The following is a 27,554-nucleotide window of genomic DNA, read 5'->3' as shown; positions in this document are numbered from 1 at the left end:
GCCCGATGCAAGGCTCAAACCCATGGAATGCGAGATCATGAGCTGAGCTAAAGTCAGACACTCAACCGACTGAGCCACCTAGGCGCCCCAGGTTTTAACATATTCTTGACTCGCCAAAAAGAGCACCATTGAAACTGTACAAAGTAGTGTTCTGGGGACTCAGCCTTGGAATTGTATGGGATAGGTCAGGGAGGTGAGACTAAATAAAAACAGGCACGTCAATGTAGAGGCTTAGAATATTGTATGGGATGATTTGGGTGGAATTTGTGATGACCAGTGGTTGATCTGGAAAGAAAAAACCTCCTCAAGGATATGGGAATAAAAAAATAAATAAATGAAAAGTGACAGACCTTGGTGACTTACTGACTTTACAGGTGAAGGAAGAGGGAGAATGAAAAGTGACCTGAAGGTTTTTATCTCAGCTGACTGGGAAAACTGTGGGACCAGAATCAGAAGTGGGGAAAGGGGGGAAGTAGTTTTTGCTTGATTGTTGTTAAGGCTTCCTGAATATCTGTACTGTTTTTTTTAATGTTTATTTATTTTTGAGAGAGAGATAAAGAGAGCACATGAAAGTCAGAGGGGGGCGCAGAGAGAGGGGGCAGAGGATCTGAAGTGCTGTGCTGTCAGCAGCGAGCCTGACATAGGACTCAAACTCACAAACCATGAGGTCATGACCTGAGCCGAAGTCTGACACTTAACCGACTGAGCCACCCGGACACCCCGTTAAATGTCTATTTTAGAAATAAGCCTCTTCAAGTTGGCAAATTAAACTTTAGCTCCATTTGTACCTCAAGGCCTGTACAGGCCATCTGTTGAGGACAAGTAAAGGTAGGTATGAGAGGGAGGATTGTGCAGCATAAAACAGGTAGATAGGTAATGCACTAAGTGCATTGACAACATCTTTGACTATCCCTGGAATTTATTAGAAATTATTCTTTGAAAATGCAACTTTTATGTGGACCTGCATTCATTTATTTTTTCATAAGTCAACACTATCTCTAGGGGATTTAGTTTAAAAGATTAAGTCGCTAACCCTTTAAATGAACAGGGCTTCAGCTAATTATTATTTTCTTTACTGAGAGATGTTCATACTAGCTTTTGAAATTTGAGCTTGGTAATGCTAGCAGAATTCTTCTGTGTTGCTAAACTGTTACTGAGTCAGATGAGACTGAGTTTGAATCCTTGCTTTCCACTTAATAAATGTGCGATCTTTTGTCAAAGCAGGTTCTTTTGTAGAATAAGACATGGTGAAGATTAAGGTAATATGTGTGAAGTGCTTGCTGCAGTAGCTAGCATAATACGCTTTGCATAAATGCTAGGTGATGGGTGCATGCGTGCGTCCGTGTGTGTGTGTGTGTGTGTGTTGACACTCACCAGCAATTATGAACTCTAAAGCAAAATAATTCTTTAAATATTCTGTTCAACATGGCCTGGAACAGGCAGCTTGGCATTGTAAGAACATCTCTGTCCTTGCAGAGCCCGGGAACCCAGAGGCTATCTTAGATCCCAGGGTTAAATGGGATTATAATCAAAGCCCATCAAGAGAAAGTCAGTTGTCTGGTTGACTGTCTGCAGCCTCTGGCCTCACTGGGCAGGTGCTGGCTGTTAAAAATGTACTGTCTTCCCGCTGCATCATCAGGGTGCAGGTCCACATTGAGAGAGGAACTTTCCTAGCCAGGATCACCCCAGCCATGGTCACCCAGGGCCAACAGACAGCTGGACCTCAAATATCACTCAGCTCTTAGGTCTATATACATACATTCAAACATACGTGTGTTTCACACAGCTTTTTTTTTTTTTTTTTTCCCCCTCTCCTGTGGTAAACCCACTGGACCAGGGTGGCTGGTTCAGGCAAGTTTTCCGCAGAAGTAATCCATGTCTGAGACAACCCAGACCTAGTCTGGAGTCTGGCTCTCTATTTTAGAATCTGTTTCTCATGGTGAGATTTCTCTGAGCAGCTCCTAAGCTCCTAAACCACCAGCTAACCTCAGCCATGTCAGTTCAAGGTGTTTGAAGAATCTGCAACCTTAAAGGGAATAGGGGTGCAGTTTTCCATCCCTTTCTTTCCAGAAACACTTCAGAAATGTGCCCATTCCCATTTCAGCATCCCTAGAGCTCCCTATGGTAAGGGATTTGGGGAGAGCATCTTCAGTTGTGGGGGAAAAATAAAAAGGAAACCTGTAATACCTTTGCCCCATAACAATGGCTGCCTGTTTGTCTTATACCACTTAATTAAAAGTGGTTCTTTCCACAGCTAATTGATGTCTCCACTTGTAGAAGCTGAAGGGATTGGCAGGTTTTGAAATGCATATTCTCTCATTAGAAGACTTGAAGTTCTGCCTCACCAGTCATCCCTCTCCACTATTATTTTTCTTCTTATTATTATCATTTCAGAATTGAGGAGCTAAAAAAGTCCCTTGAGAAGACAACCTGAGAGAAAGAGGCAAGTCTGATTCTTTTAAAAATCCTGTACTCAAGTCAATTACCATTCTAGCTTTGGTCTGAATATACAAGAAGGTACCCTAGCTTTCTAATGAGGTTTTCCCCATATGATATATTGAATTTTAGGTCCATTTCAGATGACCACGATTGTCATTTTTTTCAATTAAAAATTTCTTAGCAATTTGTGCCTTTAAAAAAGCCTCAGGAAATTCTTATTGCTCATAGTTCACATGAAAACCAGATAACCACCTCTTCTACCTGTGGCTTTAATAAAAAGGGAGAAAAAGTCTCATTGTTACAGTGTGATCACTGTTAGTTTGACATCCCCATCAAAGAAAACAGCTCTCCAAGCAAGCCTGTCCTTAAACCCGGAGACAGACTTGTCAGTAACTTAGAGCCAGAAAAACTAGATTTCCAGAACTGTGATCAAACTGTCAGGGCAATGCTGCTTCCATGGGGACCAAGACAAGCCCACCTGTCTGAATTTTTCCCAGACATAACTAAGAACTCTGAAGATGAGCCCCAAGTAAAAGACATCAAACAATTGCATCACTGTTTCCCTTGAGGGATTTGGTCCTGAAGACTAAGAAAACCCTCTTAAATTAGCTCTAATTAAATGCTGTGAATCTGCTGTCCCACCATTCGGAAAATGGATTGCCTCATTGTGTTTTTTTCGTGTTACTCATAGAGTAGGAGAATTGAGATTCTTTAAAAGAAGATGAAAAACATGGAGGGGACCCAAAAAACATTTTAAAAAATAAAAGAAAAATTGACAAGGCTATTCTGGATGCCCCGCGGATAAATGGTGGCCCTAGATAATCATTCAGTATGTGTTGACAGAATTTGTTGATGGGATCACTCAGGTGGTACGCTCGCCATATTGATTACAGAGTGATACGTATAGATTATTAAGATGACTACCAGTGCCTTTCACACCACATTGGCTCACTGTGTATACAGACAAGAGCAAATTATTTTATACAGACTGTTCCTTGGGGGGGGGGTGTGGCAGGGTAGTGAGAGGTGGTGTGGGGGGTTCACTGGACACTCTGCTTTAAGTTATCCTGACAACACAGGGTTATTTGAAGATTTACCGTAAAGTGTTTCTGCACAAAGGAAATGTTTTGTGGAAGGAATTCCTGACACCGCACAAGCATGTTTCTTTAATTGGAAACTGGATACACTCTAGTAAACATTTTATTGGAGAATTTATTTCACACTTTATGAAGGATCCTGAGAGAAATGCTTTGTGATTAACTGTGATTGTCCACATATGAAAAATGAGTAAAGGGACAAGAATAAATATGCAATTAGTAGGGCAGGCGTCCAATCCTTTATTTATTTTCTGCCATTTCCAGCAGTGCCCTTTCTCTCAAAGATAGCAGTGTTAGGCTGGACATCTAACACCAAACCTGGTCAGTTTGGTACCCTGTAATCTTTTGTTGTTATTTTAATTTTTAATACTAGTCGGGTGTAAATCAAAAGCTAAAGATACCACTATAATCCTGCAAGCAGTTTCCTTTGAACAGAGGGAAACATGAGAGCCAAGACCTGCACTGTTTTTAAGCTCTTAGATAACACTCCTGACTCACTTATAGACTAGTGACTTTTTGTTTCGTTTTTGTTTTTGTAATGGATGGATCCCTAGTTTATGTAAGCAGCATCAACATCACCCTGACACTTGTGAGAAATGCAGATTCTCAGGTCAATCCCAGACCCGCCACATCAGAAATTCTGCAGTGGGAGTCCAGTAATCTCTGTTTAACAAGCCCCCCATGGTATTTCTGAAGCCCACTAAAGTTTGAGAACCACTGAACCACACTATTAACTCCTTCCTCTCCTTGCTTTGCATCCCCAAGCATGCTCTGCGGAGAGCACAGTCATGACTTAGCACAAAGTATAGTTCAGTCCTTTAACTAAACCTGCTGGCTCTGTGGTTTCATAAACACAGTGCTCCCAACAATTGAGCTGAGCAGACACACATAAAGGAAATATGTGAGTTTCCCCTCAATCTTTCTTTTTTGGGGAGGAAGTGTGGTATTTAAAGGTCGCATTTTTCTAAAACTTTTTTTTTTTAACGTTTATTTATTTTTGAGACAGAGAGAGACAGAGCATGAACGGGGGAGGGGCAGAGAGAGAGGGAGACACAGAATCTGAAACAGGCTCCAGGCTCTGAGCTGTCAGCACAGAGCCCGACGCGGGGCTCGAACTCACGGACCGTGAGATCATGACCTGAGTCGAAGTCGGACGCTTAACCGACTGAGCCACCCAGGCGCCCCAAGGTCGCATTTTTCTAAAGTGTCTTAGTAGTTGTGGGGCTTGAAGCAAGTAATTTAATTCCTCTCACCTTTGTGGTCTTCACCTATATGCATACACTCTTTCTGGAGTTGTGCCGAGTATGAAAGGAGCCCTGGCTAACACTAGCACATTGCCTTTCTGGGAATTAGAAACAGGTGTTCCTCTTGGGGGGACCAATTAGTAGAAAGCATCATCGGTTAAGGATAACACTGTGTTGTCCTAGATTTGGCCAGGAGAGATTGGGCTGGATTTCAGCCCTGCCTTCTGCCTCCTCCTCTGGACACCTTTGTGCAAGTATATGCAGAAGTGTTGATTGAGACAATGTATGTTGCTTTTCATGTGGTATGCTACATACATGACACATATTACACATAAACATACTTTTCTGAGATGTGTCTATCACAGTTCATGGAGAGGAGCGTGTGTGGTCATCATTTGGTTATCAGTAAAGATGCTTAAACTGCTCAGTAAAAGTTTAAAACGAATCATGAATCATCATATTTCTCAACGCTGTGATGCATGGACCAAATTAAGAGGTTAATTGAAAGCATTTCATTTTACCCTTAGTGCAATGTAGATATATCTTCTCTGGACCATTGAAAAACGAGATCTGGAAAGAAAACTGGTTTCACATTTGCTGCTCAGATGCCATCCATGACTTATCTACTGACTGATGGAATAATTGAAATAGGGAACTGACATTCCAAAATAATAAATAGCACTTAGATATACATGAAACATAGAGAAGATATTTCTGATATGATACCACCCAGGTGCTGAGGATTGGTTTCAAATCCTTTTATTAAAAATATTTTTTAATGTTTATTTATTTTTGAGAGAGAGAGACAGAGTGTGTGCAGGGGAGGGGCAGAGAGAGAGAGGGAGACTCAGAATCCAAAGCAGGCTCCAGGCTCTGTGCTGTCAGCATAGAGCCTGATGCGGGCTCTGACTCATGGACCTCGAGATCATGACCTGATCATGACTTCAGTCAGATGCTCAACAGACTGAGCCACCTAGGTGTCCCTCAAATCCTTTTTTAAGGGCAATGTCAACAAGGAGGAAAGCCTGGGCTCCTGCAAAAAGAGGCTGCAGAAGGAGACACAAGAAGGGGAAGAGTGAAGTGTTTGGCTTCTTCACAAGTTCACTTAAGGTTGACCCCTCCTGTTTTTCTATCTAAGAACTTGAGTGTCATCACCTTAGGAAAGACCTACAACCCACTGTCATCTTTGGCTATCTTAGATTTTGGTATTTACTTTTAGCACAACTCATTATTACTTACTATCAGTTCCCTGGTGCAAGGAGCAAGGATCCTGCCTAACAGTCATCATTACATATGAAATTGGCACAGTGAAAATGATGGAACAAAGCACTGGCTTAAAAGCCATAAATTCTTTAAAGACTACACTAAATCCTTGTGCATCTATACAATGCTAGGTTACAGCTTTGCTACCGTAATTAAATGCTATATGAGGAAATGTAACAAGATATGTGGCCAAAGTAAAATGCTAACCTAAATAGGATCGTTAAAATGTAACCCAGGAAATAAAATTGGAAATCACTATTAGAACACTGCTCGTGTTACAAGATGTCAGAATCATGCATAATGCAAGAGTGGAACTGCTTACAGAGACTTTACACAAGAGAATTTAAACTTGCTTCTGTGGACATGAGGAACTGCTCTTTGAAGCATGGGCTCTGATGAGATTCTGCCCGGCTGTAACAACATTCCAAGGGAATGTTCTGTTTCCATCAGATGAATATTTATTTATAGGGTGCTGAATGAAGGCACATTCATACTACGTGGCAGATTGTACCTCCACCATATTTTTCATTAATCACCTTTTCTTTGGCATCTTCACCATTGCTTCATTATTGATCTGTTTTTTGAACCCTCTATGTGAATAAACCTACAATCGCAAAATTACCCATTGATCAATGTCAGCAAACACATTCCTGCAAACACAACCTTTAACTCTTTTTTCTCCGAACCCTCATTCCATTTCATCTCTTGGGCAAAGGCCTGAAAAAACAGATGATCCTTGTATTATTCCCTGAAGGTCAACAAATCCAGACTTTGCTTGGTTTACAAGGCTGAACATAAAGCCCATCTCAAAGAGAATACTTTTCCTCCGTTGCTCAGATTTTAAGTCAAAAGGCCTTTCTTGCATGCTCTAACATTCTCCCTGTACTCTGTGTTGAAGACTGTCGATCACATGTTGGTCTCTGTTGCCCCATACTGAGAAATCACCTTCTTTGAATACTTGTGCCAAATACAAACATATTTATCCACACACTAACCTCTCTAATTTGGTCATAATTAGAGAAAGGGCTATTTAATTAGTGAAAAGTCTTAAATTATAGATGGCTGATTGCTTTCGAGTATATAAAGTAATAGCAGGAAATGACTAACAAAGTGTTGCCAAGTACAGGACCTGCCAGGCCTGTTTTAATGAATAGCTAAAGATCACTGAAATTAGCACATTAATTGTATGCATGTAAATTGCTTCTGCTAAGTGTATTAAAACGTTGTTCTCTTTGTAATCATGTTGAAATTACTTATTTGGTTAGTACGCTCTTTTCACAATTGTTCATGAAAGACAAGAAAGTGAACTTCAACATAGTCCCTGACTAAATCAGAACACCACCAATTACATGCCTCCACATTTTATCATGCATACCAATGACTCATGACCTATTTTTTTTTTAAATTTTTAACGTTTTATTTTATTTTTTGAGAAACAGAGAAAGAGCGCGAGCAGAGGAGGGGCAGAGAGAGAAACACAGAATCCAAAGCAGGCTCCAGGCTCTGAGCTGTCAGCACAGAGCCCGACACAGGGCTGGAACCCAAAATGTGAGATCATGACCTGAGCCGAAGTCGGTCGCTCAACCGACTGAACCACCCAGGCACCCCATGACCTATATTTTAAAAACCCCAAATGCATATCTAATAAAACCCATCTTCATTTCCTTGTCTTGTATCTCTTTCAGAATCTCATGGAGGGTAGGTAAGATACCACCAGGCTCCAGACTAACCTCCCTGAGTGTGAATCCCTGCACAGCTGTGTAACTTTGGGCGCATTGCTCAATAACTCTGAGCGTTAGTTTCTCATCTGCCCTCCAAGATTGTTGTGAGAATTGAATGGATAAAATGATGTTTTGAAAACTTTTCTCAAACTTCCACAAGGACAGCAATCACCCCGGGGCACGTGTAAAACCGGCAGTTCCCAGGCTCCTTCTCTGAGGTCTCCGTGGCTTCTGATTCATGGGGAGCCGCCAGCCACCCCCGGAGATTCTAATCAGCTGAGAAACATAGCTGGGAAGCACCTGGTTCATCGTAGCTTCTCTTCGCTCACGTGCTGTGCACTGTGTATTTCATTAGTGAGCCAAGAAAAACAAAGGACAAGTAGACTGAAGGTGCAGGAACCAAAAAAGTCATCAGAATACCCCTGACAGCTTTTTCTTCAGTGCCTCCTGGTGCAGAGGAGTTCACCGTCTTAGAGGGAGAGCAGTTTTCTCCACAGTTGAACAGTTCCATTGGTCCAAAAGACAAATCTCTCATTGTGCAGAAATCTGTTTCTTTTGAAATTCTGTCCATTGTTCTTGTCCAATATTTGGAGCAACATGGAACAAGTCTGCTCACCTGCCCCTTAGGACAGCCTTTGTAACACTGAAAGAGCCGTCTTATCTCCTTCTGATTTTCTTTTTCCAAGCTAAATATACCAAGTTCCTTCATCCATTATTGGTCATGGAACATGGCTTCTATAGTTTTCACAGTCTTGGTCACCTTCCTCTGGAGCCAGCTTGAGACTGTCAGTTTTCCTCATAAAATGTGTTGTGTGATAGCATTGGGTAGAGTGCTATACATTTCTGAACAGAATAGAGATAAACTGTATTTCTATAAAAGATGCTCAAAATAGATTATCTGAAAAGAAGGGTGCACTGAATTAAAAGAAAATTTCTAACTCCAGTTCTTTGACTTCCTGTGTGACCTTGGATGAGTCATTTAACATTTCCAGATTCTGAGTGACCTGATCTGTGAAGCCAGCATAGCAATATTCCTCTGCCTACTTGCTCACCTCATAGGGTCATTCAGAGGATAAAATACAAAAGAAAGAGGTTGGAATGATTATGGGCTACTTTTATGATCAAATCAACAAAGCTATGTTCAAAATAATAGTTACTTAAAAATTAAGATATATTTTAAAATTAAGCAAGAGAAAATGATATATCACTTGCAAGCTCCATATAAAATAAAACGTATTAGATTTTTAACATTTTTTTTCTCTTTCATAGAAAGTATATCACACATTGGTTCATATCAAGTTCATGTCAATTTAATAAAAATCCTTGATTTTTTTTTTTTTTTGAGAGTAGCCAAGCCAGATTATCTCAAGCTTGAAAACTGGAATTCTGAACTTTACTTAAAAAAAAAAATGCCTTTCATGCTTCTAGGATGAGGGTCAATAGCCAGGAGACTGGACTCTAACGTGAAATCTTAAAAACCTACCTGTTAGGTCTGAAGAGAGAATTGGACACCACCTTCACGTCTCTCAAGTTTGCTGGAATTCTCTTTAGAGAGGAAGGTGTGGTTTGCAGAGTTTCCTCAATTCATTTAAGGGATTTTATTATCAATACTTTTCTACTCCTTTTTTTCTTTTTTCTTTGGTGTGATCTCAAGGTCAAGTTTAGAGTAAATGAGAAGTAGGTCTCTCACACAGTAGATTGGGACTTCGATTAATGGGAGAAATAAACTCATTATAAGAATGAAGATTTAGCCTTGCTGATGTTTTCAAATAATAATTACACAAGGACATTTTTTTTTTTGTCTAATGGTGAGAATAAAAAGTAGAATACAAAATTACATACATATGGCATGATCAGAAGTATGCAAAATGTGTGTGAACAGTTACGTGAATAGAAAAATAAAGAACACTGGGAGGAAATAAACCAACATATCAAAAGTGATTATTGCTTGTCAGTGAGATTGCAGGTGTTGTCTTCTCTTTATACTTGTTTATATTTTCCAAATTTCCTATAATAAGCATGTATTGCTTTTATAATCAGAAACAAGTTAGCAAGAAAGTGCAAAAAAGAACTTTGCTGCTAGGTGAAAAGTTGATGTTTGTATTAGAAACAAAATTTCACGAATACATTTTTTTTTTTTTACTGATGCCAACTCCGGAAGGTGGGAAAAGGACCTTCTTTTATTCTTCTCCCCATTTAATCTGACATGTAGGATCCTCTTTTAATGATAGATTTCAATGAGGGAAAGGCACCTGGGGCAACAATCAAGGGAGATTGCGTTACACTGTGACAAAATCTTTAGAAACGCTTTTCTGTCTGGGTCATCAAACAGACTGCAACAGGTGTAAGTCCTTTTTCTTTTTTAAAGTAATTTTCAAGCAGACTTCTCACACGCTGAGATACACGTTGATTATATTAATAAAAAAAAACCCCTCTGACCTATTTCCAAATAGGATTCTCACTTCACATTAATTTTCTGGTTTTTTATCCAAATTTAGGAAGTCAGGTCAGTGGCACCTGACCATTAGAATTAAAGCTCCATAAAAGTAGGAACTATGCTTATTGTTTATTTTTAAAATTTATTTATTTATTTTGAGAGAGAGAGAAAGAGAGAGAGAGAATAAGTGGGGGAGGAGCAGAGAGATGGAGAGACAGAATTCCAAAAAGGCTCTGTGCAGGAGCACAGAGCCTTACTTGGGGCTCCATCTCACTAACCGTGAGATCCTGCATGACCTGAGCTGAGATCAAGAGCTGCTTAACTGACTCAGCCACCCAGGCACCTCTATTTGTTTATTTTAAAATCATCTCCATGTCCTCAGCATCTAGCCCATTGCCTGACACTTAGTAAATGCCAGCCAAACAAAGAAGCGAGCCCTTAAACCTGCTGACCCGGATACAGAATAGAACTCTCTTTCTTCCTTCCTGGGGCATCAGTTCTTGGGTAAAGGTCAGAGAAACCTTAACCTGGGTAGAGAGGAGTGAGTAAGACTTTGCTGTTACCTGAGCAAACTGGGGAGGAGCAGATAGAGGAGGGCTAGGGAGTCTGCCTGGAATCACTTCCACATGGAACCGTGGAGCTCTGGAACTGTGGAAGATTTGGACTTTGGACAATAAATAGCAAAGACCACTGTTTCAGGGGTTTGGGCTTGTTGCTTGTTTTTGGAAAGAGGTGGGTGAATTATGGATAGTTGTAAATTCACTCAGGAATGTTTAAGAAAGGGTTGGGATAGGACCTGGACTGACAAAGTGACAAGGACAAGTTGGTGGGCCCCATGTCCACAAGAAATAGAGAGACTTTGGCCTAAGTAGTGATTTAGCAGACTGGTTGAGCAGAGCAAGGAGGGCCAGGTCTTGGGGAAAAGAAGCTCAGTGTGACTTCACATAGACTCCCCTTTTATTGAGCTTAAACTCTGTAACCATCTGACTGAGGTTAGGAATGCCCTGTGGCTTTGAGGTGTGGGAAAGGGCAGATGGGAGTCAAGTAGCTACCTCTGTTGGGCCATTTGGCCTGGGGAGGCTGAAAAAAAGAGGTGGATGGTGTGGGGTGGGCACTAAGTGGCCTTGGCTGGCTAATCTGAGACAGTAAAGCAAACACACTTTGAAGGGAAGCGAGAAAGGCAGCTTGGTAACCACCACATACCTGCAATTTGCTGACAGGCATATAACTCCTGTTCCAAAATTCCTCTCCATGTAGCTTCTTATGTCTTAAATTACTGGCTGGAATGTGTGAGGATCCAAATGACTCACTGTGAAAGAGAGCTGAGTTCCCAAAGTTGGGGTTTCAAGAGAAAAACCACTTTGGTCCCCTGGGAGTGACAGAGGCGCAAGAGTTTCTAATTGAGGTGTGGGATGATACACAATAATTTTAAGAGGCTTTAGGGTGTCAGCACCTTAATCTAAAGTAGTGATTCGAATGGTGGGATTTCAAGTACTGTGAGAAACTTGAGAGAAATAGGAATAGAGGCTTCTGAAATTCTCATGCCTGGGCAATCTGGACAGCTCCAGAGTAAGGCTAGATGTGGTTTCCAAGGGATTCTTTACCATGCCTGCAGTGATGAGGACACAGCATTGCTAAATTATCCCCATTCAGTGTTCCATTCTGTGCATCAGGAATCCTTTTGAACTAAAGTTACCAAATAGCCAATATGCTAGTCAAGTCAATTTTGTGCTGGTCAAGCTGATTCTTCTTTCAAATCCAAGTCCTCTGGCCTTGACCGTTGCCCTCCCTGGGGCCTGTTGTAAATCTATTGACCTCCTTTTAGTGGTCCTACCTGTTATCTCTAGATTAACCATCTCCAAACACTGCTTCCATCATGGTTTTCTCCTGTGCAGTCAACTTTGATGGCTTCCCATGGAGCAGGGTCTCGAGGTGTGGTTCTTGTACCAGCAACATTAGCATTACTTGAAAAGTTGTGTGAAATGCAAATTTGGGGCCCAACTCCAGACCTACTGAATTAGAAACTCTGGTGGTAGGGCCCACTGATCTCTGATGCATGCTGGAGTTTGAGAACCACTGCCACAGAGTTCCTCAACCTGGCATTCAAAGCACTGTCTCCTCTATGGTCTTATAACACCTGTCTCTTATGTTTGGCATTTATTGATCCTGCCTTGTATTAGGATTTTTTCTTTGTGTAATCTGATCTCACCTTCAGAGATGTAAACTCTTTGAAGTCGTGGTCTGTGTTTTCTAGATTTGCTAACTTGTAAAATCATAAAGCTGGAAGAATCTGGAAAAATACTATCTAATCTCTTCATTTTGCAAACCTTTCAATGGTACCATGTGCCTGGTGGACATTCAATTAACAATTGCTGTATGAAGTAACATGCCCACGGGGAACATGGAGTTCGTGAATTAAGACTGCTGAGACTTCAGTGTCATCGCCTTAATTTAGATTGTCCCTTCTGGTACTCTCTAAGGGTTTGTGAATGCCTGGGGAAAGTCTTGGATGCCTTTGCCAGTTTCCCCCCATGATCTCCCTGAATGGGCTTTGGAGTTTGCTCACTGAATACAAGGCAACAGTGTTTTGAGATACAAATGGCAGCACAGTTGAATTAAGAAAATAAAAACAAAAACAAATTTGATGTTGTTTTTCTTATTGCTGTTTTGAGAGTCAGCATGAAATATGAATCTGCCATACACAAGAAATAATATCTTGCTGAATATTTAAGGCAGAAATACAAATTAATTGCAGTGCACAGCTGTTAATTATCAGGCTTTGGAGCATTCCAGGAGCAGTTGCTCATGAATACCTATTCAGCTAAAGATCCCTCACTTAATAGGACCTGATGACATTGGCCATGAAGTTGTTGATTGGTTGCTTCTGCATAGTCTAGAGGTCCAGGCTGCCAGGGGTCATTGTACTTGTAAGGGATAGGCTGCCATAGCAGAAACGGGGCATGTTTGGCTTAGGAAAGTACTCTTTCTCCATCTCAGGAATGTTCACACCCCAAAGAGGAGACCCTTGACTTCCACAAATGGTTTTGTGGTGACTCTTCTAAATGAATTGGGCTATGGCTATGGCAGACATCTGTGTGTATGTCACCATGCCAAATTAATATGGCTGACTACATTCCCCATGCTGTACATTGCATCCCCATGGCTTACTGATTTTATAACTGGAAGTTTTTACTTCTTGATCCCCTTTATCTATTTTGTTCCACCACCCAAACCCCATCCCTCTAGCAAGCACCTATCTGTTCTCTGTATCTATAAGTCTGGGTTTTGCTTTTTGTTTGTTTGTTTTGCTTTTTAGATTCCACGTTAAGTGAAGTCATGCTCTATTTGCCTTTTTCTGACTTATTTTACTTAGCATAATACTTTTAAGGTCCTTCCATGTTGTCACAAGTGGTAAGATTTCATTCTTTTTTATGGCTGAGTGATATTCCACATACCACATATCATATATACTGCATCTTCTTCTTCAATTCTTCCATTGATGGATACTGAGGTTGTTTCCATTTCTTGGCTATCATAAATAATGCTGAGTAGACAGACAAAGGGGTGCACATATCTTTTTAAATTCATCATTTTCATTTTCTCCAGGTACGTATCCAGTAGTGAAATTGCTGGATCATATGGCGTTTCTATGTTTAAGGTTTTGAGGAACCTTCATACTTTTTCCAAAGCGGCTGCACTAATTTACATTACCACAGTACACGAGGGTTCCCTTTTCTCCACATGCCAACACTTGTTATTCCTTGTCTTCTTGATACTAGCCATTCTGACAGGTGTGAGGAGATAGCTCACTGTGGTTCTGATTTGCATTTCCCTGATGATGAGTGGCTTATCTTTTTACTATAGGTCAAATTCATTAAAACAAACTCACATGGACTTTCCTAATTATGTTTGTGGTGGTTGTGCCGGGATTTGGTTTAAATAAGAGTGCTGCTATTTGTTTGTGAAGTTTCAGGGTAATTGTAGTGATTGCAGTTTTGGGACTGCTGGCCTGGTTTTGCCAGTCTTATGATTGTCTGGTCCTTCCTGCTCTCCAGTTTCCAATGCACCCGCACCCACCATCATGAGCACAGATTGTTCCCTGAGCCTTCTAGGCTCTCTGTGGCCAGAATTTGAGACCTGGGATGGGGGGCATTTAAGGAACTCTAACTCAACACATTTGTTCCTCAGCATCAAGTTAGGCGTCTAGTCTGCCTTTGCCTTCCGCCATATTTCCAGAATCATCTATGTCTCTTTTTCTTTTGGGTTCAGTGCACTTCTTGTACTGGTTCCCGTCTCAGGAATTTGCCAAGCTTTCCCAGGTCCTCCCAGAACTTGCCATCCCTCCTCCCTCTCAGCCACCAGGGCGCAACCCTGGCACCATTGGCTGACTGAAGCTCCACCGTCACAGATTAGGCTGTCTGATGCTGCCTGCCTGAGTCTTGGGACATGTTTTGCTTCTGAATTCCTTGGCACCATGCTGTGCTTTCATATTGAGTGAACTTCCGCTATTTCATGTTTGCCTCCTGATGCCAATTTCCTAGCTGCATTATCGGCTCTTATGTACTGCCATATTTTTTAGCTACTTTGTTCTGCCTGCCAGACTGGACATTCTCCCAGCACCTGCAGCTGGGCCATACTCCCTGGTGGCTGGTCTAGTGTCAGGTCCCAGCATCTTCCATCATGACCTGCCCAGACCCAGTTTAACAAATCAACAACTATGAAGTATGTCCTTCAAAATGTTTATGTTTCAAATATATTGTTTAATCATTTTTACTCCAATTAGGTTGTGCTACCTTTAAAGAATTATTCCCACACTTTTTTAGTACTCTATGTGAATTGTGAAAATGGTTGCCTTTCCCCATTTGCGGGTGTTTTAAGTAAAATGCAAATCAACTTTGCTTTTAACGGAAATTCTGAGCAAAATTCTTTTGTGAAGAATTAAAAAAATTTTTTATACATTTTCATTTTTGAGAGACAGAGACAGAGTATGAGCGGGGGAGAGGCAGAGAGAGAGGAGACACAGGATCTGACGCAGGCTCCAGGCTCAGAGCTCTCAGCCCAGAGCCTGACGTGGGGCCAAACCCATGAACCACGAGATCATGATCCGAGCCGAAGTCGGACACTCAATCAACTGAGCCACACAGGCACCCCGCAAGAAATTTTATATTTAACGCAACTATAATCTGATAAAATTGTTCCCATTTCTGCCCTGATGTCCAAGACAGGAACTCTGGGCCTAATTATTGTGTTATCATCCTCGGTGTTAAGCTATGTATGAGGAGCTGAAGAATGGGCAAAAGCAAAGAAAATATATGTGTGCGTGAATGTGCACGTGTGCGTGTGTTGTATTGGGAGAGTGAATGGGAGTGAGGTAAGGACAGGGGAAAGCAGATATGTCTGTTTGACAAGTGTCATGGGCTTCCTGTTAATGTAATAGTTATTGATGATGTGAACACTTGTTATGGTGTTCTAATGTGTGCTAGTGTGCTAGTAAGTACTTGGATTAGCTCACTGAAACCTTCTTAAGTAGGTACTAATTTTGTTTCCACTTAGCATGAGAGAAGATTGAGGTTTAGAGAGGTAAATTAACTTACCTGAGTCCACACAGGAAATAATTGCTAGATTAGAGAGTTGAACTCCAGCAGTGGAACTCCAAATTTGTATCATCCTGATTCTATTGTTTTCCTGTTCTTCACTATGGTGCTTCCAGATTATTCTTATAGGACCAGAGAATAGAGAATATAGGAGGAAAATAATTAACATTTATTAGTTATAATTTTCAAAGGGTTTTTACATTAATCTTCAGAAACAGATGATTCTTGTCTCCATTTAAGAGGGCAAAAGAGAGACTCAGAAACAATGACTCTATATTATCAAATGTAGCTGTAGTTTACTATTGCATTATGGGAGTCTACCACATCATCCTGACCGTGGACATTGGATTTTTTCCAGGCTTTTTGTATTGTATATAGTGTCTCTGTAAATATACACATATTTCTCTCTCTCTCTCTCTCTCTCTCTTTTAAATGTTTGTTTATTTTTGAGAGACAGAGACAGAGTGTGAGAGGGGAAGGGGCAGAGAGAGAGGGAGACACAGAATCTGAAGCAGGCTCCAGGCTCTGAGCTGTCAGCACAGAGCCCGATGCGGGGCTTGAACTCATGAACGGTGAGATCGTGACCTGAGCTGAAGTCAGATGCCCAACCGACTGAGCCCCCCCGGTGCCCCTACATACACATATTTCTAATGCACATTTTGCATGACCTTGTCTCAGGTATACACCTAAGAATATATATGTTAAAAATGAACACTGAAGACAACGAATAAAAAAGGCGGCCACGAATGGAGCAATGATGACAGTTGTGGACAACGATGAGTGTCATGAGCCAGTAATTTTTATTAAACGAATTCTGTGAACCTGGGCTAAAAAATTTTTCGGTAAACCTGAGGTCTCACCTTTCCCCCCAGAACAATTACCTGACTTGGTGACTTGTCTAGGACGATGGAGTGGTGGAACTGGGACTAAATCGAAGTTCTATAGTTATCGACAGTTCTTAGTCCCATCCGATTTCTACACATGAACATTATCCTCATCATTCCACCTGGGTGGGCTGACAACTACAGACTTCACAGGTTCAGAGGGGAGATAATACACCACTGATTTGCAGCCCTGTTTTTGCAGAAGAGATTTGGTTTTGAGAAATTACTCAAGTGTTGATATTGCTTCACCCATGGGCCTGTGTGCTGTTAAGCTTGAAATGAAAAGAATGGCTTCGTGGTTTAGTTTTATGAGGGAACCACAGCCATAGAGTTATGATCCAGTGCATATAACATTGAAGGATAACAATTTAAACTCCAATAACTCTTGCCATATATCTTCACCAGAAGGTCTCAAAGAGTTTTATGAGAAATTATAGACTAAGAATTTGGAAGAGTTATGTGCAATTTATGGTTAAAAAAGGAAGTGCTAAAGTTTTCTGGAATGTTCCAAGGCTTTCATTAGAGAAGGCATGAAGAGAGCCCAGGACCATTGATTCTTTGGCTAGGAACCCTGGCAGGAATAGATGTGACCAAACGATTTAGTGATTCTGAATGGCTTCAGCTTGCTTTGAGTGGCAATATTACTTTTCCAGGGGCCTTGCTGATTGAAGAAGGACATAGAGGAGCCAGCATGAGTTGATTCCCCAGAAACTTTAATAAACAGTGATACTGTGGTGGTCATATTAATACAGCTTCTGTAATATACTCTCTGATTAGTGTTTCTCCCACTTTAATTGGGATTCTAAGCACCATAATGATGTGAGCCAGCTGAAGTTTTTAAACAGTACAGATATAAATGGTTATCCTAAATTATATTTAGGAGAAACTCTACTTGAACTATTTAGGTTAATAAATAAAGACACCAAATTAATATAGGCTATTTTAAGACCAAGCATGTAATACTATAAAACTTTGGTGATCTGTATGCTTTCTGTTGGCTGGCCATGGGATTTTTAATTGAATTACTACAGAAAATTCAGCTCAAAATATTATCAGATTTAACCACCCACTGAGTGTGTTGTTATTGTTTTATTAGACTAAATCAAAGGTTACCACAGCTCTTTTCTGCACTGACTTTCAGCCCAGAGGGGTAAAGTCTTAAAACGAGATGATGAAATTTTAGAAAAGAGCAAGAACTTAATGTGGGGATAATAGTCACATATTTTCTTGAGAAAAATGAAACTGCTTCATGGCTACTTTATATAATAACATTCCTAGCTTTTTAATAGTGTCTATGACATTCATGTTCTGAAGTTTGTAACTGGTCTGAGGTTGAGACTGAAGGAAATTGTCAGGGGACAGAGGTGCCCCTGGAGAAGAAACCCATTGGCAAACCCAGTGTCAACAGTATCCACATTGCAAGCACACTGCTTTCTGGCCATATCATCCCCAAAGCTCAAAGTGTAGGTGGGATGGCAGCATGGCTGGAGGAATCAACTCAGCAGATAATCATTTCAGAGCCTATAGGTCTTTATCGGCTTGCATGTGGTTAGGAATGCACCTCCCCCACTTTTTAATCTGTTCCAAGACTGTGTGTGTGTCTCATCTTTCAGTGGATCTCAAAGCGCAGTTCTCCAAACCAGCAGCACTACCCAGGACCTTGTCAGAATTGTATATATATGTGGTATGTGGTACACACACGCACACACACACACACACACACACTCAATGGAATAGTACTTGGTGATGAAAAAGAATGAAATCTTCTCATTTGCAACAACGTGGATGGAACTAGAGTGTATTATCTTAAGCAAAATAAGTCAGTTAGAGAAAGACAAATACCATATGATTTCACTCCTATGTGGAATTTAAGAAACACAACAGATAAACACAGGGGAAGGGAAGGAAAAATAAGATAAAAACAGAGAAGGAGGAAAACCATAAGAGACTCTTAAATACAGAGAACAAACGGAGGGTTGATGGAGGGGAGGTGGGTGGGTGGATGGGCTAAATGGGTGATGGGCATTAAGGAGGGCACTTGTTGGGATGAGCACTGGGTATTATATATAAGTAATGAATCACTGGGTTCTACTCCTGAAACCAATACTACACTGTATGTTAACTAACTTGAATTAAAATTAAGAAAAAAAGAAATGTATACTCTAATGTGCTCATCCAGACATACTAAAGCAAAAACATCGGGAGTGGACCCCAACAATCTGTGTTTTAAAGGCCCTTCATGCTTCATGTAATTCTCATGTCTGCTAATGTGAGAAAACACCTGATTTAAATTCTGTTGATCGGGTTTTTTTTGTTTTGTTTTGTTTTTAATCAAAGAGCAGGTTTCCCATTGTTGGATTCATAGTAGGCTCTCAATAAATGTTGCCATGAAAATGAAAATACACTTAATTGGTCATGCAACATTCTGCAATGTTTACCATCATATTTTAGTCTCTTTGTTATTGTATACTCAGGAATGAGCACTTGCCCTCACAGATTATTCATTTTCTTTCCCTTTGAGACTAGCTCTTCAGCTATTCATTTAATATGAAAGGTCATCTTCAAAGAAAATTGTTGTCTGAGGCTTCCGTTTTTAATTCTCCAGAGACTCACTGAGAAGCAAAGTTAGTTTGTGCCAATCATTTCTTTCCCATTTTTAAAGAGGGCCAGTCAGTTCACTGTCAATGATGATTAGTGAGATTTTTCTCTAGTCTCTTCTGCAGGACTATCCAGAAGTTCAGTGGCCAAGAGTTTGTTGTTTTAGGACTTCTAAGTTGGCTTCATCTCTGCTTAGGCAGCAAATTCATCCAAGGGCTTTAATACTCTCAGCTTTGCTTCAAGTAATATGTGAAAATGGGGGAAAAATCAATCACAAAGAAAGCTGAAATGCAACAGGTTTATGAAGACAGAGGGACTCAGAGTGAAACATGTGAATTCACTTGTATTATGTACCCAATAATTTCTGATGTGGGAAATCCAGGGGATCATGGGCCCCAGATGCAGTGAGATTGATGTGGTATAAATCTCTTACCTCTTGTCAGGCAATTGACTTCTGTGGGTTGAACAACATCCCTGCCTATGAGCACATCTAGCCCTCGGGGCAGGTTCCCAGGTAGGGACACTAAAAGAAAGAGTCAAGGCCTGGAGCTGGGTGTATGTTCTATGGGAACGAGAATGCTGACTGTGGGTAAAAACTTAGGATGCAGGCATCACTTAGAGTTTGGGGAGGCTCCTCATGGAGCAGGGGTGGGGGAGGGGTAGTGATGGGCAAGGAGTGCTGAGAGTCTACCAGCAAGACAGAGAAGTATGGTATAGTCTGGAGGAAAGTGTGTTTGCAGGAAGCCAGGGATCTGAGTAGGACCTCCTCCTCTACCTTTCCTTGTAATTCTCATGGGGATGTGGGTGGGCGAATGCTTCTAGAATTATGCTGGGTGGTGCTAATCATTGCCTGAGGAGCTCTTTCTTTCCTGAGTGAAACTTGCTACTCTGGTCACAGGCTTTGAATTGGTAACTGGATTTATTAATTCTGAGCCCTGGCTATAGCTTCTTAATTTTTGTCTCCCAAACTCCAATTGCTTGTTCATTCAGAGACGGAAGGGGGTGAATTGGCCTCTAGAACCCCTGCTCTGGGGGGCAGACCAAACAACTGCATTGTGAAGTCCACAACCACTGACCACCTTCCAAGCGCCAGGCACCACAGAGACACTAGAAATCATGTGAGAAGCGAGAATTTCTGCGTTCAGGGAGCACCGAGTCTAGTGAAGGACATAGATATCTAAACAGCCTACAGTTTGATGGGATAATTTTTGTAAGTATAGAATGTTACCTAAATGGAATTAAATGTGTTTTCTTTCTGCTTGAGGAAGTCAGCTAAGTCTTCTAAGAAGAGGTAATACTTATAGCTAGGCCAGGTAGTGAAGAGGGGAAGGGGCATTGTAGGCAAAAGGAGGAGTGTTTGAGAAAGTCTGATGCCTTCAAGAAATGGCAAGTGATCTGTGAGTGGTAGACGTGAAGCGAGACAGAAGACAGGGAGTCAGATACCAAGGGCCAGCATCTTGCTGGGGGACTGGGGAGCACAGCTTTAAGTAGGAGCATGACAGGTTAGGTTTGTTTTAGAAAGATCATTCTAGCTCCTTTGTGGAGGGTGGGTCAGAGGGAGTAGAACCTTGTCAAAATACAGTTGAGGCATGATGAACACCCGACCCATGGCCATTGCCAAGGCAGTGAAGAAGCCAGGTTGACTTTTAGAAGCTTGAATAATTTGTCTCGGTGACTTCTCTTCTATAGTCCTAGCCCCACCTCTTCGGGGGGATCTAGGGCTGCTGCTTCTGTAGATGCTGCCTGCATAGTTGTTTCTGAGAGAAGGTGCAAATTAAACCTGTGCCTGAGTTCTCTCATTTATTAACAGCAGCTTTCTTCTTTCAAAGATTTTACCAATCTCTCCTAACAGTATGGAACTGAAGCTAATTACAAAAAATTCCATGCTAGTGTATTGGTAAATAAATTCTGTACTTGGATACCATTTTTTTTTGTGTGTGTGACAAGCAATATGATTTTGTACTTTGACATGTAATTTAAATGGCTTACATCGAATGCTTTAATTCATTTGTGAAACTTTTATTGACATTTACTATGTGAAGGCACTATTAGTTGCACTGAGGGGTAACTTAAAAAAGTATTAGACTTCCTCTTGCAGAATGTGCCAATTCTGGTTTATTTTTACAACCACAAACCAAGGAACTTTCTAATAGCATTTGGTTCTTTCATTCATTTATTTACTCATTCATCTATTAATCCGTCAGTCAACAAATATTTGTTAATCATCTACTTTGCGAAGGCGAAGTAATGACATGAGGAACACCTTAGGGGTGGAAGTAAAAAATAGAACAGAGAGTTCTGGATGGACCTCACAGTTCTCAGAAAGCCCAGAATATGAAATAACCTCAGGGCTTTGGTTACTTAATCTTTAATACTAGGGTCACTTTCATTATTAAAGAGCATCTTGGATTAGGAAGTGAGGTTTTAACTTCTTAGATAACCTATCCTATCTCTGCCCCCATTTTCCTCTGGTAATTACTTGAAACTTTTAGTCACTGGACTGTGCACTGTGGAACTGTATTCACAAGGCCACAATAATTTCAAGAAATGAATCATGGAAGTATTTTCCATTACCTATCTATAGGATTTTCTCCTCAGTCAAAAGGGGACCAAATCGTGTGCTTTCCTAGGCAGGTGTGTAGAAAATATTCAGTCTACTCCATACCCTTACCAATTGATGGGTCTGCTTGAAATTGGCCGGTTTCAGAATTCAGCTCCCAGTTGTTTGTGTAAATGACTAAGGGTCATCAGAAACCATCTTAGAAGTACAACATACCCAGGCATATTTTGATCTCTTCCTCGTTTCAAGCCCCTTTTTAATTGCAAAAGCTCTTTCTCATTCTATAGTTTTCTACTCCTCTGTGGAAAGAGCACTTGCTAGGAATTAAGTGACTTGATTTCTAATCCTAGCTATACTGCTAACTCATTATATGACTTTAGCCAGGGCTTGGCATACTATATATAGCCTGCTGCTAAATCTGACCTACCACCTATTTTTGTAAATAAAGTTTTATTGGAGCACAACCATGATTATTTGTCCACTTATTCTTTTGTGCTACCATGCAGCAATGAATATTCATGATAGGACCATTAGACCACAGAGCCTAAATAAAATGTTTACTGTGTGGCCCTTTATGGAAAAAGTCTGTCACCCTCAACTTTAGGCAGGGTCATTATTTTACTTGAGGTTCCCCATCTGTAAGTTTGGGGAATTGGATTAGGTTGTCCCCAAGGCCTATGTCATTTTTAGCGTTCTGTTGCTCTATCATTCTTCCTACAGAGCAGCCTCGTATCAATCTTTGTACGCTGGGATATAAACCTATCCATATTTCCTTCACTTATTCAATTTATGAAGCACTAATCCTAGCAAGCCACCGTAGAAAACTAACAAGTATGAGTCTCTGCCTTTGAGAAGCTTATAATCTGGTTAGAAGATATAGTTATTACAAGGATTAGAAGTTAAATTATGACAGAAGGTAGTAAAGGATAACATACCAGAATAAGTGATGATGATTAAATGAATTCAAAGGAGAGAGATGATTATGGAGTGAGATGACTAGGGAAAACCTATAGGGGAAAGTGGGCTGTTTTTAAGAATAGTTACCTCCATGGTCCCATAAAATTTTGGATCAAGTGTCCTTCTAAAGTAGTAGTTTTCAGATTTTAGAGTGCAGATTCCTGGGAAAAAAAATGCAAATTCCTGCAAGGAAGCATTAGAAGTTCTGATGTTAGGTCTGGGATACATCCCAGAAATCTGCTTTTTCAAAGAGCACCCCTGGTGATTCTGATATACACGGAGAATTTTCTTACTTTTAAAAATACTGGTTTGGAAATTTGGTTAAGTTGCTAAATACTGTTTCTGTAGAGGAATTCATGCTAGGCTTGGCAGAGTCTTATTAAAACATAGATTTTGTGTGACTAGGAGGGGCTCCACTGTCCATGGAGCAATTATTTCAATGATTTTCTCTCTCCTTTTAGGAAATCTGTGATCTCCCAGGCCAAGAAGAACAAACTGAGGACTATCTCTGAAAGCCATTGAATTCCTTAGTTAAATCCAGAGGGAAAGTCTGAGATCAATATGGCTGTTGTGTCCGTGATAGTTGAGGATAAATTATTGGAAAGAGACAGGTACTAACTACTTCTTTTGCATTTGACTCTTGGTCCTTTTTTTGTGAGCTTTTTGTTCCTGCAAAGCTGGCTTGGGTCAACGTAGTAAGTAAAAAAAAAACCCTCAATGAAAGAAGCTGGGAATCTCCAATCTCCATCCCAAAACATGTCGCTGATGACTTGAACATATCACCAGATACTCAAGATACAGACGGCAGCTTCCACCTATGGGAGAATGACCCTCTGAAGAGAAACTTGGAATCATCATCAGAGCCATTGGAGGGGACATCTGAGAGTCATGTGGGTGAAATTTTACGAGACCCTGTCATGCCTCCAGTCCAGGGTAGAAAGTTAGATCCACTTCCAAAAACGCATAGACGTCTTAAGAAGGCTGTAAGGACAAAGAGAATGAGGAAGAGCAGGAGGAAGGAGAGGGTGGAGACCCACCATGCCCCCATCCTTCCAACACCTTTTGTGCCACCACAAAGTGAAGAAGATGAGGTGGTAGACACAAAGCCGGCTGTGTTCAGTGCTCCGGAAGATGATCCTGACCTTCCCAGTGAGGTAGGGATGAGGCGTGGGGTGGCGAAAGTCTGGGCTTGCCGCGTTTTCCTAGGAAAAATAATGACAGCCCTTCATCTGGAATGGAAGGAAGTGGGGGATGAAGAGCTAGGGGAACAAACTGGGATCCCTGGGCCCAGATAAAGCATGAAAGAACTGGCTCAGGGGGTGATGTCCTTTCTGCGCATGTGTGTTGGCGTTGAAGTCTTTAACTTCTCTCTTCTACTTGCAGGACAGGTTACAGAGTCAGCGGGATAAGGGCGCATGTGCGATGCATCAGGAGTGTCAGATACAGCCCTGTGAGCTCTCAGTGTCCCAGGAGCTGGGGCCGTCTTCTCCGGCAGTGACATCCTTGGCATCACCACCACGCTGCTTTGGTCGCTTCCTAAGCTGCGTCTGCCAGACCTTCTCAAGGTCTAGGAAGCAGAAGGCCCCCAGAAGAGAGGACACCAAGCAGGCTGGGGCAGGAGGTGATGCTAAGGCTCTAAGACCTGCCCTGTTGAGGGATCTGGGCAGAAACAGAGTGCAACCTCATGAAAGCCTGTAGCAAGTTGATGCCGATATGGCTTCTCCCTGTGTTTCATTTTGTAATTTTCCCCGTGTTGTTGTTCCTGTTGGTCGATTCTTGTTTATCAAAGATAAGCGTTTTTGCTCTGCTTTTTTGGTGAGATCCTTAAGCCTGAGGAAGTGGTAAAAGCAAAGTAACTTTGAAGATTTTAACACTTTACCCAGTAGTGGGATTGCTTCCTACTTCCTCCCGTTAGGCTGAAGTGGAATTCACTACAGAGCAGCGGTTCCCAAAATCCGTGTGGGTGTCACTCATGTCTTCAGTTAGCTTAATTCTCACTACCTTCTCTGAGGATGGAAGCCATTCCATCTCATCATTTTGAGTAATGTCTCCAGAAATCAACCACCGAGTGGAGACTCCTCATGTCCAGCCCCTCTCATTGTCTTTTACCTTTGGCTAAGAGATTCATTTTGCATTCCTCATCCTCAGTACTTTGTTGAAATTCTGACACTCCCTACCTGATTTAGAAATGTCTCAGGGAGTGGTCGTTGCTCCTTTGCTCGCATAAGGTAGCGCTACCATCTCCTGTATCTCTCACCGTCCTTTTGTTTTCTTTTTGTCACTTGTTAGTAAGATACCTGGCCCTTACTTCTCAAGTGTTCTGAGTTAAGAACCTCGTCACATAAGGTAATGGGCTCCTTTCCTTGTTATTCTTTAGCCAGATTCACAGAATCCCGAGTTCTGAGAACCCTAAAGAAAATAAGTACTTAGAAAAAAGTTCAAGATTATTTCATTTCCTGTTGTTGTCCCAGCATACTAGGTTACTCTTCTTCCCAGGACATAAACTAAGTTTAAATTAATTTTACACCCTCCTTTGAGAGAGTAGCTTTAAGGTGAATTTGAGAGTTTTCCCGTAGCTTTAATGACCTGTTGCTATTTCCTACATGTCCCGATTTTTCTGATTCATATAAGAATAATCAATAAAAGTACAAATAGAAATAAATGTGTAAAGTATCTGCATTGGAAGGAAATTGTACAATTTCTTCCTTCTTTAGGACTGACCCCAATGGTTACTGCACTAGAATTGGAGAAGATAACCAATGTGTTCGTTTTGTTCTTTCTTGCCTGGAATCGGGCCTGGTGCTGTTGGGAGAATGAAGTTGGGAAGGGAATAGAATGAGGTGCAGGAGCAGTGGCGAAAGATCCCAAAGGCTGCCTTGCGAGTAATTGGTAAAAACCACCCTGGAGGGAGGCTTGTGATGTGATGAGGATCTCAAGTTAGAATGAGAAATTTTATGAAATGTCATACTCCGTGTTTGGAGTAAAATGGGACAGCTTTCTAAAGTCAGTCATGCTTTGATACCTTTAGTTGTCTAAAGAGTGGTTGATTGTTTAGAGAGTATGGCATTTTAATAGAGCTAGTTGAGCATTATAAATGGGCTCAAGCTATTACATGAAATTTCAAATTATCCAACTGTATTTATGTACATATTTTCTCAGTGTTATATAAGAAATGTGTTCCCAGGCAAGGCATAGTGTACGTAAAGTCCTGAGTCATGGAGCCTATTATTAAAAGCTCAAAAGAAGGTAGATATTAGTGTTGTCATTAAGGCTTTGTTATTGTTATTGTTTCTTATTATAAGATATTTTAGGATGAGCTGTTCTATCATAGAAAAACTATTAGTTTCAACCTGGTTAGCCATATGCCCACTCCCATTTACAATGGTGATTTTCATACAAAGTTTACCTATTCCAAATTTAAGATACATATTACAGATAAGGGAAGATCTGTATAAGCACTTAGTTTGGAAACTCTTTTGCGCATGTGTCTTGACCGCCCGCTCACAAACAGGGGAAAGGGTGTCCAATACTCCTCAGCTGCATTTGTAAAGAAAAAAGGATATGTTCTCAGGTTTCAGACTTTGTGTTGCTATCTTCAGAGTCTGAATTATTAAACATGGTTTCTGTCTTAATAAAGTTGTTTTTTCAAAATATATTTAGAAAAGTAGTACGGCTGTGTCAAAGTAAAAACAAATTAAAAATAAAACCTGCTACTATTGATGAGAGATAAAGCATGGGTCTCATTTAAAAAAAGTTGTTCCCCCCCCCCCCCCGCCCCGCCCCGGCAGATAAACAGATACTGTAAATGTGTTGTAAACGGCAGTACTTGACAAGTATAAGATGACCACATTTAATGTATTTAGCTCCCTGTCTTTCTCATGGGAACTCCCAGAACTAGGTAGGTGGCAGGTACCCTCAGTGCTGCAAGTTGAGTAAGCTGAGATTAGGCAAGCTGATTAAACTTTTCCAGTGATTTTTCTAAGAACACTCACTAAAGCTGATAGGGAATCATAATACAAATTCTTTAAACAGATTATTTAATCACTCACCTGTGGTTTTATCTTCTAAATGTGATTGTTTTTGCTCTGGTTCTTATCCCAACATTCCATCCTGAAACACTTCTTGCTGACCATTTTGTTTTTGTCACCTTGTCCTCATACTACTGTCCAAATTCCAGCTAATGTCATCTTTACTCACCTGGAAAATGTTAACATGAAAAAAAAAATCTGGTTAATGTAAAATTACAGAGAACCCTTAGAGAGGGTTTACTTATTAACTGAGCTTTAACGGAAAACATTGAAATTATCTAGTCCTTATTATCAGAGGAACCTGAAACAAAGAAATTAAGTCGTTCTCTCAAGGTAGCATAGCTGGTTAGTGGCAAAGCTAAAACAATAGCTAACATTAGATTCAATATTGTACATTGTATCTATCTTCTGTGATCTTCAAGCAGTCTGCATGGGGTTGATATTAATATTTTAATTTTACAAATTAGACCATTTGTAAAATGGTGGCTCTGTTGAGCGTCCAACTCTTGATTTCAGCTCAGATCATGATCCTAGTGTTGTGAGATCAAGCCCCTTATTGGGCTCTGCACAAAGCATGGAACCTTCTTGGGATTCTCTCTCTCTCTCTCTCTCTCTCTCTCTCTCTCTGTCTCTCTCCCCCTGCCCCTTTCCCTTATATGCTCTCTCTCTCTCAAAAAAACAAAAACAAAAAACAAAACAACAACAAAACAAACAACCCCCCCCCCCCCAAAA

General features: G+C 40.9%; 1 protein-coding gene across 2 annotated transcripts in view; it reads left to right on the top strand.

The window, feature by feature from the left end:
* The window catches only part of LOC125920935 (uncharacterized), a 62,622-nt gene extending 35,076 nt beyond the window's left edge, over positions 1-27,546 (top strand). Inside the window, exons 1-3 of one of the 2 annotated variants that reach the window (XM_049628152.1) lie at positions 20,253-20,487; positions 23,256-23,948; positions 24,178-27,546. In XM_049628152.1, coding sequence (XP_049484109.1) covers positions 23,712-23,948; positions 24,178-24,492 — 552 coding nt within the window. In that variant the 5' untranslated portion in view covers positions 20,253-20,487; positions 23,256-23,711 and the 3' untranslated portion in view covers positions 24,493-27,546. Of the gene's footprint in view, positions 1-20,252; positions 20,488-23,255; positions 23,949-24,177 lie in introns of those variants that run through there. The other variant, XM_049628151.1, reaches the window with a different exon arrangement.
* Positions 27,547-27,554: the final 8 nt, after the last annotated feature.

This window comes from Panthera uncia, chromosome C2 (genome assembly GCF_023721935.1).
Source record: "Panthera uncia isolate 11264 chromosome C2, Puncia_PCG_1.0, whole genome shotgun sequence".
Lineage (NCBI taxonomy): Eukaryota > Metazoa > Chordata > Mammalia > Carnivora > Felidae > Panthera > Panthera uncia.
This window is presented reverse-complemented; position numbering and strand designations above follow the sequence as displayed.